This window comes from Nymphalis io, chromosome 16 (genome assembly GCF_905147045.1).
Source record: "Nymphalis io chromosome 16, ilAglIoxx1.1, whole genome shotgun sequence".
Classification (NCBI taxonomy): Eukaryota; Metazoa; Arthropoda; class Insecta; order Lepidoptera; family Nymphalidae; genus Nymphalis; species Nymphalis io.
The window spans coordinates 7,004,781-7,020,870 of record NC_065903.1 but is presented as its reverse complement, the minus strand read 5'-3'; the positions used below and the strand labels follow the sequence as shown (position 1 = coordinate 7,020,870).

The window sequence follows — 16,090 nt, the reverse complement described above, 5'->3', positions numbered from 1 at the left end:
CATTAAAATCACATTAAAGTACATTATAAATTGATAGCACCATGCGGAAAGTTTCATAGCACAATTACTACTTATATGAACCAAGTCCAGTCTATCTCAATCTCAGATACATAATCGATTATTTGGTTGGTACCTACGCCGCATGCGTTAAATCTAAAAGATATCCATTTATTAAAAAAGGTGACTGTCTGACAATAGTTACTAATAAAGTATTTAGTTTTTAAATTATATTTTGATTCAAACAAAATGTTCTTGGAATTATTTTAACTTTATTTGTTTTTATAAAATTACACAATGTAATATCAGACATATGAATAAACTCATCTGTATTCTTAGTTACTTATTTACCTATGCGTTGTTGCCAAGGTCACACTCGTCGACAAAGTTTAATTTTATTTACCTGCCTACCTGGTGTAACTTAATCAGTAACAGGTTTTCCGATAAAACTCGACTGATAGTTTTGTAAAAAAACTGTTTTTTTATTTTATATAAATCCTGATTGAATTATAATGCATAATAAACAGAATATTCTGACAAAAAAAAGTTTAATTATTCATCAAGATACCTCGAGTACATCATAAAACAATTGGTATAGGATAGGAGTAATAATGAATACAAGAAATGTATTTTAAATAGATTTATTGTTTATTACATAAATGTTACACTCTTAACCAAACAAAGAAATTGGAATAATAGAATACTTTCGCCCATGTAAGTGTATTTTGCTAAAACTATAATAACATTGCATTTACAAAGATGAGAGAAATATTAAATCGCAAATTAAATCAATTATCACCTTTTAAAAACATAATACATCAATATTGCTAAAGCCTTATAATTAAGACAACCATATGGATAGAAAATTTTGCATATGGATGTTAAAGTGAATTTTAATTACAAGAAAAAATTAGCCGTACACATTTTCATCGGAAAATGCAATGTAAAGGAAAAAGTCTTCATCGTGATGTTCTTGATACAACGAGCCCATTGTTGCAGAAGTGGGAGGTATTACGTTGTTAACAAAAAAAAACAATGCATCTTCAGGACGTAGATGGATCCGTTTTCTGATCAAAAAGTAAAATTGGCCCACGGTTAAATCGGATGGCACCAAATACTTTTTTTTGTCGAGATCTCCCAGTCGAGCTTTGGGGGCTTTCTCCACAATTACTGGAACGCGATCTGGATATTTTCTGCGTATTTTTTCGCCCTCGGTCTTTCTCTTCTCAAAAGAATGTTCTTCTTTATATTGAAATTTCATTTTAACGTAATATGCTCACTGTAATTTGCAAAATGATGGTTACAAATTTAGATTAGATATTACGACTTGTTTTTTGTTTTTGCGTTATTGTTTTAAATGCAATGACGCAATCAGCTGATGTGACAAATAACAACAGATTATATACAAATACAGATTATATTGCTTACAGATTTTAAAGTTGTGTTTTATATTAAATTATACAATACCATTTATTTACTCTTCTTTAAGCTAGTTTGTAATAAAAAAGTATAAATTTTACTGTTCATATACATAATCATTGATAATTTGAAATGTACCTTACCTTCCACAATTAACTTTCAAGATCATTGATTGATATTTATTTTGAGTAAGTTAGATGGTCATCGTCTATATACCTTTTCAATACAGTAATTATTATAATAATTCCTATGGGCTTTTCATAAATTTATTATTATTAAATAGGTTTTCAAATTTTACTCAAGTAGCTAAAAATGGCTTCTTTAATAGTCGTATGCTCGAGTTCATTTTTCACACATTCGCTGAAATATTACAAGATTGTGTTAAGTGTATGAAACGTTAATAAAATAGTCAATTTATACAAAAAATATATTTAGTTTTAGTTTAAGTGTAAATAATAACAAAAAACAGTTCTGTTTAATTATTTTAAAAAGTAATCAAAAACATAAAATATAATAGATATATAGATAATAAATATATAGATAAAAATTGAGCTATACTTTTAAAAATGTTAATTTTAAAACACTGATAATACAGCTGACTGTTTTTTATACGTTATATTATTCTTAAAATGGAAGGTAAAGGTGAAGACTATATTATTTAGACAAGCTGAAATATATCCAGCAGTAAGCTGAAAGGAACAGTTGTCAAGTTTGACAGTTTGTGTGGTAATTGTGTTTATTGTTCAATTTTTGCTTATTTTTATGTTAGAAAACGATTCTAATCCAGTGAAAAGACAGAGAAACAATCCTTATATCATATCGAAGGTTCTACTATAGCGCATTATCGTATTTCGTAGTTTCTCAGTGATGTTTATTTATGCCATAGCATGACGGAACTTTATATTGCATTAAAATCCTGAAGATAATAGGATTTTCCAGTTTTTATCATTTATAACCTATAATTATTTATCATGAAGGGCTGCACTAATGTAGACAAATAAATACGAAGTCCAATAATAGCCTACAGTGCTTCGTTATATGTTATTTTAATTTATTCGTTCTCTTATTTATAATTTCCTAATGACAACATTATTATACATTCTTCGTGAATTAAACAATATTATTACATTCCGAGTTAAGAGGTTAATATAGAAATATATATGGCAACCATTCTTTATTGATGATTGGAATTGGATAGGAGAATGCTTATCCAGTAATATATAAAGATGCTGAAGTACTATTGATAACGGAAACAAAAACAAACAATGCAACGGGTTTAACGGGTGTAGTTGGAAAACAAAAAAATATTTTAATTAAAAAATGTATAATAAATATTAAAAAGCAAAATTTAATAACCTCATTTTGTTTTAAATAAATTCTGAAAATTATTTATCTCCCAAAACAGGGAATGCAGTTACTATAGCAACATTAATCGCACACATTAACAAACTATCTCTGTCTCAATCGCGGTTTCACGGCCCCTTGGTCTATTAGTTTATCTGTCTACGAGTTTTGTAAAGACATGACAGATTTGAAGAAGAAGAAAGATTGTGACAGGTGACAATTCTCACAAGAGCCGATGCCCAAGGAATCGAAACCACTATATGTCTTTTGTCTTGTTTGTTTAACTATCCATTATTAACGGTTATTTATTACAGTCTTAACTAATTTAGACCTTACTTACAACCTAAAGCTAGTCAGTTATCGTACCAGGGCCCTTAAAATTATCGTACAACAGGATATTGATTATAAAATACAATATATAGTATACAAAATCACAACAATAATTTATTAGAAATAATTTGTAATTACAGTTAAAATCAGCAGTACACTAAAAAAAAAGGTCATCCGCTCCAAGATATGAAGCGGCTGCCATTGTTCCGAAGAAAGAAATTAACCAATAGATGGTGGTGGTAGTAAAAACAATTTTCAAGTTCAAATTTGTGTAATTATCAAATATTACATCATAATGGAAATTATCGTACAATCTACGTACAATAGTAGTGTACTATCGTACATCGTACGTAGTTATGAAATTATCGTACTTGTACGATAATTATCGTACGGTTGTAAACCCTGCTCACAGGTAGCCTGGACGCTTGTCTAATCAAAAATGATACCATAGACAATTTAGTACTTTTTTAATTATTTGTTATTTCTAGCAATTTCCACGTCGTTTAAACTTAAATCAGCCCTTAAACTGATTAAACCTGGTTTCTTTCTGGTTAATTTATGAACTTTAGTTAGCTCAATGATCATTAGGTTAACGGAGAAGTTTCAGTCCATTAAAAAATAAGCTTTGCACTATGACATAGTTCTAAAATGTGTTTTTCAGACGAAGTCTTTAATGATTAATGATTGCTGTATATTTTAAACACTATCATACATTAAAATAATAGTAGAGTGATGTTTAAATATTATGAAAAATAAAAATTATTTAAGTATTGAATAGCACAAATTAACCACAAAAAAAATTGCGTAAAAGATTGTGCTATTATTTTATTTTTATTTATGTAAGCTTGAAACTTTGAAAACAAAACAGGCAATCATAGGGAATGCCGACAGAAGTGAAAACTTGAAACTGTTAAAAATATTTGTCCATTCTCTTGGCATTTCAAGTAATTATTCTATCCCTTTTTATATTATAGCTTTTTATTCATCAAAATGCGCAGTAAGTCACAAACTCAGTACAAAAACAGCTTAATTTAAATAGATAAAAATAACAGTTAAAATACACTTATATTATTTGTATCTACTGTTAGTATTTACATAAATTATAATTATCCTTGTGAATTTCCACAATGCTTCAATTATTTGTACTTTCAACGATTTCATTATATTAACTATCTTATCTAGTCTATCCCTTACGGTAAACTAGCACAACGCGCCTAAAGAAATTTTCACTTCAAATAAACTATTTCTTTACGCGTTAGAACGCAAAAAAACATCGAAGAAATATATCTTAAAAAAATATATATAGTATTACTAATCACTCTTTTGTCAATTATGTAAATCACTTGGAAGATTTTATTCGTAAGCCAATTAAACCATTTCGGATGTATTTAAAAGTAAAACACAAAAATACGAATAGTAGCGCACCAACAATGTTATATCACTGCCACGGCCCTATGATCTAATGATCATAAGGCCGTGATCTAATCCGATGATGATATGAGAGTTAATTTTTACTACTACATACATACTCTTTCATAAAACTGATTCAACCTCGAATTTTCTCTGTACTTTTACCAAATAGCAGGTTAATACTAGGCTTAGCTCATCCACTCGATTTTTTTTAATCTTCGTAAAGAAGCAGGTTTACTTTACCATGGAAAGATCAACAATACAATAGTGCTAATTTCTCAACTTTAATTTGGTGTTTTGACATTCATCAATAATTAAAGGCATGTTTCTGTTTAGTCCATATTCAGTGCACATTTTGAATCAATCATTCGGTCAGTTTTTTGAAAAAACTTTTATCCCTACATTAATGTATTCATACTTGTCTAATTCTAGTAGCTAGAGCCACTTTGGTGCATCTTATATTAATCTTTTTTAGTAGAAGTATAACTTCACACACTACTATTTAATATTAGTTACTATATGTTACTTGTAGCTCAAACGTGAAATTTGTTTTGTTATTAGTAAATATTAATATTATAAATTTTATAAAAATATTTTTATTGCAGTCCTACTCAGTACAAGATTATATAGACTGGATTAAAAGTAGCGAATTAGTATTAGTTTAACACAAGATTTATAGGTACATTAAATTGCATAATTAATATGATAATATGGTTGACTTTTAATAAATAATATGGTTGATTTTATAATTTAATTTTAATACAAGAGTAGCTATATCAATCTATATCAATTTTTTTTTGTAATTTGACGATTCAAATGATAATGATGATGAGAGACAACGCACATGAAGTACATTTATTTGAATAAACAAATTACCAATATGAATAAGCAATACACTTTTTATTATTTTATAAATGTAAATTATTGTATACGGATTTCTTACCTACGTTTTGGTTTTGCAAAAACTATAACAAAAGTTACTTTTTTTATTAGGTAAATATATAATTGGTTTTATTGCTATCTTCAAGCATTCATATAAATATTATTTTAATTAGGAAAATCATACTATAGGTCTGTATTTTGTACAAATAATCTACATTATTTTGTTTATTTCTAATATTTTTAACCAGCAAATAAAGAGTATCGCAAATTAATATAGAAATAATTTTGTTGATAAACATATAATAAAAACTAGCAAGTGGCAACATTTAATTGGCTTCTTGCTTTGCTCATGGATACAAGTAGAAGCGATTCATTGGTTTATTATTGTGGTTTTCGCGTTTTCGCATTAATATTGTTATTGTCTTCACTTGTAACTATATAATTTAATAAAAAATGCGTAAAAGAAAGTCACTTAAGAAAGCGGATGATGAATCTGATGCCTCTGAACCTGGGGCTGAACCAGAAGAATTCCAAGATTCGGGAGAGGATTGGACGCCGGATGCCGATTCGGTATGTTTAAAACTATGTGATTATTATTATGAAACATAACAAAAATCTACAATTAGTTACAAATAGATTTTATGCATGTATGTGTCAAAACTTAAATGGCGCGTGGTTTTGGAAATATTTTCTTAACATACTTTACGTTAGGTTAGGTGGCAGCGCTATTTAACATACGCTCGTATCTCTAAACATTCTCAACATTTCAGTTTTTAAATTTATCATATGTTGTTAAATTCTAATACAATTATGGTAACACTTCTACACTTTAGTACATTTTTATGTATGTACCTTCTTACAACTTTTGTTGAGATGTATAAATGTGTAAATGTGTAAATTATTTGATTGTATTAATCATTATGGAATTGCGACATTAAAATATGTAATCATTAAACACAACCTAATCGAAGATCAGATATATATTATTTTTTATATCTTGGAACAGGCATTATATTCTGGGTTTAAGATTGATAAGCTACTTTTACATTGAGTTTCCTTAACGGACAGATTGATATAAAGTAGAAATTCATAGAAATTAATGAATATTAGAGTCTACCAAAAAATAATAATTAATAAGTGTTGCTGCCAGGCCACTAACGAATCTATGTTCCAAAATGGGATCACTTTGGTATTGTTAATGCAGTGAAAACTGTTTTTGTACCTCGTAGTTTTTCTTTGCTCAAAATACTACAGATACTATCACTATTTGCTTTTATTTAATGTTATGTGCTTTTTTTGTAAAGGGATATAGCTTAAAATGTACTAATAATATATTATATTGCAGTTGAATTACATATTTATTAGGTGTATTTAAAAATTGTCGTAGAATGAACAACCTGCTCGTGGGGGCCGGAAACGTAAATCAAGAACGACTTTAAACAATTCTAAAAATAAACGTAAAAACTCATCATCAGAGGAAAGTGAAGGAGAGGGAGAAGAAGATGAAGAAGAAGATGAGGAAGGTGAACTAGATGAGGAAGAGGGTTCAGATGATGAAAAAAATGGCTCGGATGGAAACAAGTCTGATTCAAGTCAATCTAAAGATATACCAAAGCATTTTCATGTAAGAATCTTGCTATTAATAGATAAAACTAGTAATTGATTTTGTTACATTGAACATTATTCAGGAGTCTGGATCTTATTTGGCAATATTTGCTGTTGTTTGACTTAAACAGGCTCAGCATTTAGTTGCATAGCTTTGATAAAGTCAGTATAATCCAAATCAAATTTTAAAGCTTATAAATGTTATGGGCATCTGTTTCTTATTTAATTTATTTTTCAGTCTGGAAACTTTGTGTTGTTAAAATCTGATGTGAAATGGGATGGTGATACAGTAATTTCAAAATTGGATGAATTGAATCTATGGAAAATAGATGGAAAAGCTTTATTACAAAAATTCATTCCAATGGAATCAAATGGAAAAATTTTACACAAATGCACATGTGTGGTTAGTATTTTTTAAAATGTTTTATATTTATATATGTACATGTTTTAATATTTTTAAAACTGTATTAATGTTTATAAATTATTCTTCTCCAGTATTCAGGATGGAATGTAGACAACCGTGACAATTACTTCCCTATTACTGAAATTTTGGACCGAAATCCACGTACAGACTCTAAGGAAATATGTGTAGCTTTAGATCTCAATGATCTTATCAAAGTAAGAGACAAGTAACATGTGCAGTTTTTTACTTAATTCAACTAGATAAGTCTAAACCAATGTAACAAATAAAATCTTTTTTTGGCACTCCATTCCAATTTACTTTGTGTAATTCATTTCTAAAATGGGAATTAAATGTTCATTAAATTTAACTGGGGTTTAATTTAAATACTGTATTTATTTTAATTTATATGGTTTTAATGTGGTAGTAGAAAAAGCTAATGCAATGTGAGGAAAGAAATCCTTGTGTCAAATTTAATAAATAACTAGAGTATTTGTTATTTTCTTATATTATACTTCCTTTTTTCAATTTTAATTTCAACAGAAGAAAGTAGGTTAAGAATTCATTTTAAATACTCATTTTTTATATAATTTAGTAATTTATGTGCATATACAGATGTATGTTTATAGAGTATTTACCCTATTTGTATGGTACAGTTACATTATATAATTAAAAATAGTTTCATCAATTATATTTCAAACTATTCAAAAAAATTCATAATTCTTTTACAGTAAAATGTGTATAATGATGGTAAATAAACATGTAACTTTGAAATCATTAGCATCCTTTTAATATCAATCTTTTCATGATTCTAATTGTACTTATTGTTAGATAAAATTTATAAGAATCAAAAATTACAATTTGGCTTTTTAAAAATATTTTAAGACATGGAAATGGTTTAAAAATAAGTAAGAATATTACAATTCGTAACAATAAATTCACACATACTTCCGTTGCTGTATCGCTAGGTCGTTGTTATAATTCAACTATTCACTTACATGAAGTGACAATATGTTGAAGAAACTTTCAAGTTATTAATAAAACATGATTTAAGGCCCTAAAAGGTAGTATGGCGTAAAATTCAATATTATATATAATCTGTCGTCCCTGAATTCTTCGAAATGTGTTTTAGACTGCCTGCTGTACTTTCGTATCTTACAATCATTATTCATATATGGGGCTTTGTTTTTGAGTGTCAATGGTAACAGTACCCATCTAGATGGGTACTGTTACCATTGTGACAAATTGGGACTTCTGGAGAGTAATGAAAAAAATCGCTTATCGAACTTTTTATTTGTTTAACCTATTCAACGCCAGGGACCCACTACGTGGGCTTATTATAAAAGTAAGTTTCTCTTCGTAAAAATGCCATAATAAAATTCGACAATAAAATTGTATGGCCATATTAACAAGACCTTCTTAGTATACGTTTTGGTTTTTATGTTCAGACATTTATTTTTTCAATACATTTTATCTTCTTCCTATCTTATGCCAAAGACCCACGTTGTGGGTTGTTTTGCAGGTTACATTAGAAAACGTTGAAAGAAATAAAAGGAAAAACTTTATGAAGGTAGAAATGAAATATAAAAAATGTACACTCTTGTTTTGTTTGCTTTGGTGCGAAATATTTTGTTATTTCTTGAATATTTAATTTGTTTGGCTTTTGGAATATGCCATAGTTTTTAAATAAAATGCGCGCAAATTTAAAACCGCCATTTTGTTAATGCATAAAAAGTTACAGTTATTTATGCATTATTGGCGCGACTTGTGATTTGTCAATGTATTCAAATGTGTTTAGATTTTTGAGATTAATTAAGTGAGTTATTTACATCAATTTATATCATTTCGAGTTCGAGATTTTTATAAAATCAAAATCTTGATGCTAAATATTTATAGTGTGTACATAGAGAACTGGGAGCCAATTCGACTAATCTATGACAATTAAGATTCGTTCCCGATTCAAGTCAACTTTGACTATTTTATATTTATTCGAATCGGATTAAAGTGTTATGATGGTAAATTATACCGTTAGATTAAAACTAAATTTAAGAGTTAACTTTTACACTAGTAATAATAGTCCTCCAGACCGATTTCGGCCAAGTGCACAAGTGTGTGTGCAAACACAAGTGCACTCTCTATTCCCTAACTCATAATCCGATGGGATGACAATCCGACACGACCGAAAAGAGTTCAGGAACAGGACCAATGGCTTTACGTGCTTTTCAACAAAAATATAATCGTAAAATACTCTAAAATGCATTTTAAGACAATGTTTAATGAATCAATTATTATTAGCAAACAGCATGAAAACTACAAAAAGGCTGAAGACCAATGTTACAGGATCGGAGCGAGTGAAATAACTTTTTGTTAACTTACTCATTTTTCATTGAATGCAAGTTTTCACTATCACTAAACACGGGAACGCCTCTAAAGATACTCTTTATAGCAAAACGACCCAAAAAATATCCAAATTAATAACTATACTCTAGCGTTTTTATCACGAGTTCTTACCGTATACCAACAACCCACGACGTGGGTTCAAGGTTATTATTATATGTATTGCCGAGGACCCCACTAGCGGTTACGCTAATAGAATGTTTGATGGCATTGCGTATAAGGATATGAAAAGTGTGGAGGATGCGAATGTGTTAAAAAGGTAGACAGACTGACAATTAAATGGGTCAGTTGATGTTATGTGGTCACAACCGCCCATAAACATTGGCATTATAAGCAATATTAAACATTCCTTGTATCGCCAATACGAATCTTTCAAACCTTGGGAATCAAAATTTTATATCTCTCTTGTGCTTGTTAGTAAGTGTGTGAATAAAGTAAGTGCCTTGGAACAATCATACGCGCCTTCTACATATAATCGTTAATAATTAATCTGATTACATTTTTGCTCAAGTCTGAACAACAAATACTGACAGTAATGCTTTTATTGTTTGGCGATAGAACATGTGATTAACTCACTATATGTCCCTAGAAAGGCTATAAGCTTACTTTTGCTTAAGAGTAGGCTCCGAATAAAGTAAGCTCCTAATCGATATTCCTGGTAAATGAAGTTTGTTTAATATATCGTCTCAGTTAGATTAAGACAGTTTGATGGTTCAATGGAAATGGACAACAACTAGATCCATTGAGATTATTACGTAGACATAGAGCACTTCAGGTCTGTCGGTTCCTCTAGATAGTAAGCAATAACTTCGATGCTTAAGTTAAAAAATGATGTCGGACTGTCTAATTTTAGGCCTCTACTGCTTGATGTTCCAAAGCTCGATCTGGTATTCAATATTAAAATATCGCGCCAGAAGGATAATTTAAGTGACGTGAAGAGAAAATCTTTTCATTTGGGGAAAGAAAGAAGCGCATATGTTTGGCTGCTCATATATCAACAAATTAGTTTTATGAACTAACGAATAACTTTAATATGTAGTCGAGTATGGAAAGTTCGTAAAAAGCAATAACTCGACAACTATTTAATTCTATCGAAGCAGTATCAATATATTTTTTAATTATTATGCGTTTTATTTTTATCATTAAAATATAATAGAATCATGGAACATATTTTATTTAAGTTACAGACACAGGGACCTCGTAAAATAAATTTAATTCAATAGTAAATGAAAATATACCGAGGCAGAGCAAAAATATTTTGCATCTGTGAAACTTTAAGTCTGTCTTCTACGTAGGACCGTGGACAGAGTTTCTCTCTTCTCATTTCTGACAAAAAACGTACCTACCTCGTAGACAGAGACAGTTAAGTTTCTCTGTCTACGGCCTACCCATTTTATTATATACTCTGTGACTTCTGAGTTATGCTCTCTGAGTAAAATTGTTCTGACTTCTTTGGTCATGCTCCAACTATCAGTCTGTCAGAAAATAAGAAATTGTGGTAAATAAACTTAACATAACAACAAATTATAATGTTTATAATCGTTTACATAATCTTAGTTCAATAACAGCTTGAAATTGACCTGTCTAATACAATGTAACAATTAAATATTTAGTAATTTGTAGAATTTACAAATTTATGATTTATTTACATGTATAAGTGCAACGTTATAAGTTGCAAATAACGGTAAGAAAGGCTAAATTTAAAGTTCTGTGTTTGATATAATTACAGAAGCGTATGTACTTTCGAAAATGGATAAAGATAGCCAAGGTAATAAAAGATCTAAAAATCTTTTCGTAATAACAAATTTTGTACATCTCTATTACATTTAAATTTTATATTACAGAACAAGATTGTGCTATTTGCTTACAAAAATATCATCACCCAACACGATTACCCTGTGGCCATATCTTCTGTTTTCTCTGTGTTAAAGTGAGTACATACATTCAGACTTATTATTTTTTTACATAATTGTGTAATTTAAAAAATATTTTATTTTATTTATAGGGCATTGCAATACAGAGCAAAAAATGTGCCATGTGTCGTATGGAAATACCACATGATTATTTTGACCATCCAGATTTGATAGAAAAGTTGGGTCTTGAAGAAATAGCTTCTGAAGGTGATACTGAAAAATATCAGTGGTACTATGAAGGGCGAAATGGTATATCCTCTTTTTTTAATAGCATACATTTTGTCCATTCCTTTGAATCTGCCAACACAAATTTCTGGTGTAAGTAGTTTTCAGACTATATTCGGTGCAATTATTTATCTTATTTAGTAAGCATTCAAAATTTCTATTGTAAATTTGCATTATTTGGTCTGCAAAAATTATAAAAAACATTTAATATATATACACAACATATTATATGTATAGTAAATACTTTCATTTATATTATTTTAGGATGGTGGAAATATGATGAGAGAAGTAATATGGATTTAGAAAATATGTATAGCTCTGGTGAGACTGAATGCTTATTATTGCTAGCAGGCACAATATACTGTGTTGATTTTCATAACATGATACAAATACGTCGCAGTGACCCTACTAAACGCCGCAGAGTAAAAAGAGATATACCAACCTTGCCCTCCAAAGGTGTGAAACATAATAAACAACTTTATTTTTATTTATTATTAATAATAGTTCCAGCTATGTAGCTTTATAATACTATTTCATAAATTTAATGTAAAGCTACAGACCTCAAATATGTGTATATCATGTAATATCCATGTGAAACTTAAGTAACTAATATACTAAGAAATATTTAAGTATGTAATAATTTCATTATTTTTAGGTATTGCAGGGATAAAAAAAGTTGAGCTAAGTCACACAGAAGTATTAGATTCTAATCATGAAAATTCAGAGAGTAATGAAAATGAAGAAGGTATTCAAGTTGGAAGTCCCAATTTAGTTCCTGGTAACTACAGTACAAATACACCAACTTCACCCATATCAGTTGATGATCTTATTGACAATCTAAGGTAAGTAGAGACTTAGTTTAAACTAATATAGCCAAAAAATATAAATTGTTAACTTATTGGGACATTCATTTAATATTTTCTATATTTAATTAATCTTTTCCAGGCAGATTGATTTACATCCAGATGATCCTTTGAGTACAGAACAAGATGTGACACAAAACTCAGCAGACACTTGACTAATATAAAAGAGTATCTATATAAAATAATGATGTTAATATAAATTGGTTAAACTTGTTTTGAGATTGAACCCGTAAATGTATACAGTATCAACATCCTAAAAAATTAACACAGATGTTTTTATTTCATTAATAGCTTATTATTGGCTAACTGATTTATATGAATATATGTTGTTTAACAAATAATTAGCAAGTTATGCAAATGTAGTACTATATTTATAATGTTATTTATGTATGATGTCCAACTATAATGGCTAAAAGAAAGAAAAAATATTTTTTTATAGATGGAAGTTTTCATATTAATATTGAAAATTAATTATCCAGTATATCTATTTATTTAGATTGTGAGTTTTATATTTTAATTTAGATGAATCAAATAAAATATATCGAGCTATATATAAAATATTACTGATTCCAGTACATGCAAGTAATTAGATCAGTATGTAGTAATATTATAATGTAATATAGCACTTAAATTTTAGTTACAAATAAACTGTTACAAAATTGTTGTTGTTTTAATAATATTGAAGTTGTTGACATAAAAAAATGTTTAATTTATAATATGTAAATTATAGCACATACCTTCATTTTATAAAATTAAGACACCAAGTCAGCTACAAATTAAATTACATGAAATTTCAGGTAATTTTAATGCAACCAGACTGACAAATGCTCGTTTATATAATCCCCAAAATAATCATTAACAAAAAACATATTACTTGTACTTATTTTTGTTTAAAAATATATAATCCACTGTTTTGTATTCATACGTTTGTCAACTTGTTATAGTTTAACAGGTTTTTTTTTCATTTTCTATATCTAGAAAATATGGTAAAATAAAAAAAAATGTTTTAACGTGTAATTATAAGTACCAAAATCTCCAGAAATATGACAGAACTTACTTAATGTTTTTAGATATGTAAAGAATTACTTTAAACAATAATCTCAGTATAGTGGACGAGCACATGAGCCACCTGATGGTAAGTGGTCACCAACACCCATAGACATTGGCATTGTAAGAAATGTTAACCATGACTTACATCACTAATGTGCCACAAACCTTGGGAAATAAGATGTTAAGTTGCTTGTGCCTGTAATTACACTAGCTCACTCACCTTTCAAACCGGAACACAACAATACCAAGTACTGCTGTTTTTCGGTAGAATATCTGATGAGTGGGTGGTACCTACCCAGACGAGCTTACACAAAGCTCTACCACCAGTTACTTTTTAGTGTCCAACTTTTACCGAAAAATTTAAATATTTGTTAAAAAAGATAATTTCTTTGAATGAAACATTGTGCAGATTTACATTAAAACAAGTATGTTTTTATAGTTGTTTATTTACTAAGCATTTCCATTTATATATTTTTAACACCTATTTTAATCTATATAATATATATTTTACTTTATCACCATGGCCTTACTTTACTTTGGCTAGCATGAGTTAATATCCAAGTATTTAGTGGTTTTGGTTTTCTAGCCATCTGTTTATGCCTGGGATGTGCTGGACAAATAATATAGAGTCTTTCTTGTCTTGATACAAAGTAGCAGGATTTACATCGCCGTCTAACAAGACCCTTTACTTTAAAGCCACAAACTTGATTTATTAGTGGCAGATTTGTAGGTAGTAGTTTTTCTTTTGTTACATTTTGGAATATGCTTGAATTAGCAGCGAATATATTAAAACTTCTTGGTATTTCATTCGTTATTACCGTTTTGGCTAATGAAATAATTCTCTGCATGTTTCCTAAAAAAAATGTTTTTATTTTTAATGTGTTTGGTTATAAATCATTAAAGAAATAACCTAAATATAATTTCCTCTAAGTTATAAAGAAATTAATTACGCAATAAAAAATAATATACTTTTATAATTTAAATACTAATTTCTATCAATGAATTATTAAATGCAATAAATAAAATTTTTAGAAAAAATGACAGTTACTTTCTGTAAGTTGATATTTGACACTTCTTCTTGATCACATCACAGATGAGGCGAAACGCGATTGTCTTCAATCATATTTTTTTGAAAAAGGTATTATGCTATACTGCCTTGATATTACTAGAAACAAAATATTAAGTCCTTACATATGAAATTAGCGTTTTGTCGTACTGACCACTTTGATCTGAAATATCTCCTCTTTGGTTAAGAATTCCAAACTCAAATTTATAAATTAATTTAGCTGGTACATTTGAGTTTTGAAAACAGTCATTCATTTGTTTTTTCCTCATTATTTTTTTCTTTGGCGTCACGGCGTTGTTACGGCACAATGGAAAACATGAAATATCGGTATATTTACGAGTACGAGTTCTACCGTGGCACCAATGCTGCAAAAACAGCTCGAAGGATTAATGATGTGTACGGACTGGTGTCGTAAAAGAAAACAAGGTACATTTTTGGTTTCAACGTTTTCGTTCTGGAAATTTCGACCTTCAGAATCAACCACGTGGACGGCCGGAGACCAAAGTGAAAAATGAAGAATTAAAGGCTATTGTGGAAGCGGATCCATCACAAAGCACTTCAGAGATAGCTGCAGGCTTCGGGGTAAGTGATAAAACTGTATTAATCCACTTGAAGCAAATCGGGAAAGTAAAAAAGCCTTGAACGATGGGTACCTCATGAATTGAGTGAATTGAACTTGCAAACACGCGTCGACTGCTGTGTTACTTTGCTGAACCGACACAATAATGAAGGGATTTTAAATCGAATCATTACTTGTGATGAAAAGTGGATACTGTACGATAATCGGAAGCGCTCGTCGCAATAGCTGAACTCTGGAGACCCAGCCAAATCCTACCCTAAACGAAAATTGAGTCAGAAAAAGTTACTTGTGGGTGTTTGGTGGACTAGCGCCGGTGTCGTTCACTACAGCTTTCTAAAATTTAGCCAAACGATTACGGCAGATATCTTTTGTCAGCAACTGCAAACTATGAAGGTACAACTAGCTGCTAAACAACCGAGATTGGTCAATCGCTCTAGTCCACTGCTGCTTCACGACAACTCAAGACCACACACTGCACAACAAACAACCACTAAGTTAGATGAGCTACAATTGGAATGTCTGCGACATCCACCGTACTCCCCGGACCTTGCTTCAACAGATTACCATTTTTTCGGAATTTGGGCAACTTCTTACAAGGAAAAAAATTCA

At 29.5% G+C, this 16,090-nt stretch overlaps 4 protein-coding genes across 5 annotated transcripts; 2 read left to right on the top strand and 2 right to left on the bottom strand.

The window, feature by feature from the left end:
• Positions 1–622: 622 nt before the first annotated feature.
• Positions 623–1,387, bottom strand: LOC126774445 (gamma-aminobutyric acid receptor-associated protein). The gene has a single exon (XM_050495978.1). The coding sequence runs from the start codon at positions 1,256–1,258 to the stop codon at positions 908–910; it is 351 nt and encodes a 116-aa protein (XP_050351935.1). The 5' UTR covers positions 1,259–1,387; the 3' UTR covers positions 623–907.
• A 4,313-nt stretch (positions 1,388–5,700) lies between these two features.
• On the top strand, positions 5,701–7,757 carry LOC126774141 (uncharacterized). Its single transcript, XM_050495488.1, has 4 exons — positions 5,701–5,952; positions 6,770–7,006; positions 7,226–7,390; positions 7,483–7,757. The coding sequence occupies exons 1-4, from the start codon at positions 5,836–5,838 to the stop codon at positions 7,618–7,620; spliced, it is 657 nt and encodes a 218-aa protein (XP_050351445.1). The 5' UTR covers positions 5,701–5,835; the 3' UTR covers positions 7,621–7,757.
• A 3,399-nt stretch (positions 7,758–11,156) lies between these two features.
• On the top strand, positions 11,157–12,956 carry LOC126774147 (E3 ubiquitin-protein ligase RNF146-B). The gene is made up of 7 exons (XM_050495495.1): positions 11,157–11,282; positions 11,514–11,552; positions 11,629–11,714; positions 11,790–11,946; positions 12,187–12,378; positions 12,578–12,764; positions 12,868–12,956. Exons 1-7 carry the CDS (start codon positions 11,243–11,245, stop codon positions 12,938–12,940), a joined length of 774 nt encoding a protein of 257 aa, XP_050351452.1. The 5' UTR covers positions 11,157–11,242; the 3' UTR covers positions 12,941–12,956.
• Positions 12,957–14,263: 1,307 nt separating this feature from the next.
• Positions 14,264–15,021, bottom strand: LOC126774272 (uncharacterized). Of its 2 annotated transcripts, none has more exons than XM_050495708.1 (2): positions 14,884–15,021; positions 14,264–14,688 (listed from the first exon to the last, which is right to left on the bottom strand). In XM_050495708.1, exon 2 carries the CDS (start codon positions 14,681–14,683, stop codon positions 14,351–14,353), a length of 333 nt encoding a protein of 110 aa, XP_050351665.1. In that variant the 5' UTR covers positions 14,684–14,688; positions 14,884–15,021; the 3' UTR covers positions 14,264–14,350. The 2 variants fall into 2 exon arrangements, with proteins under 2 accessions (XP_050351665.1, XP_050351666.1); XM_050495709.1 differs by lacking the exon at positions 14,884–15,021 and adding an exon at positions 14,805–14,866.
• Between the last annotated feature and the right edge of the window lie 1,069 nt (positions 15,022–16,090).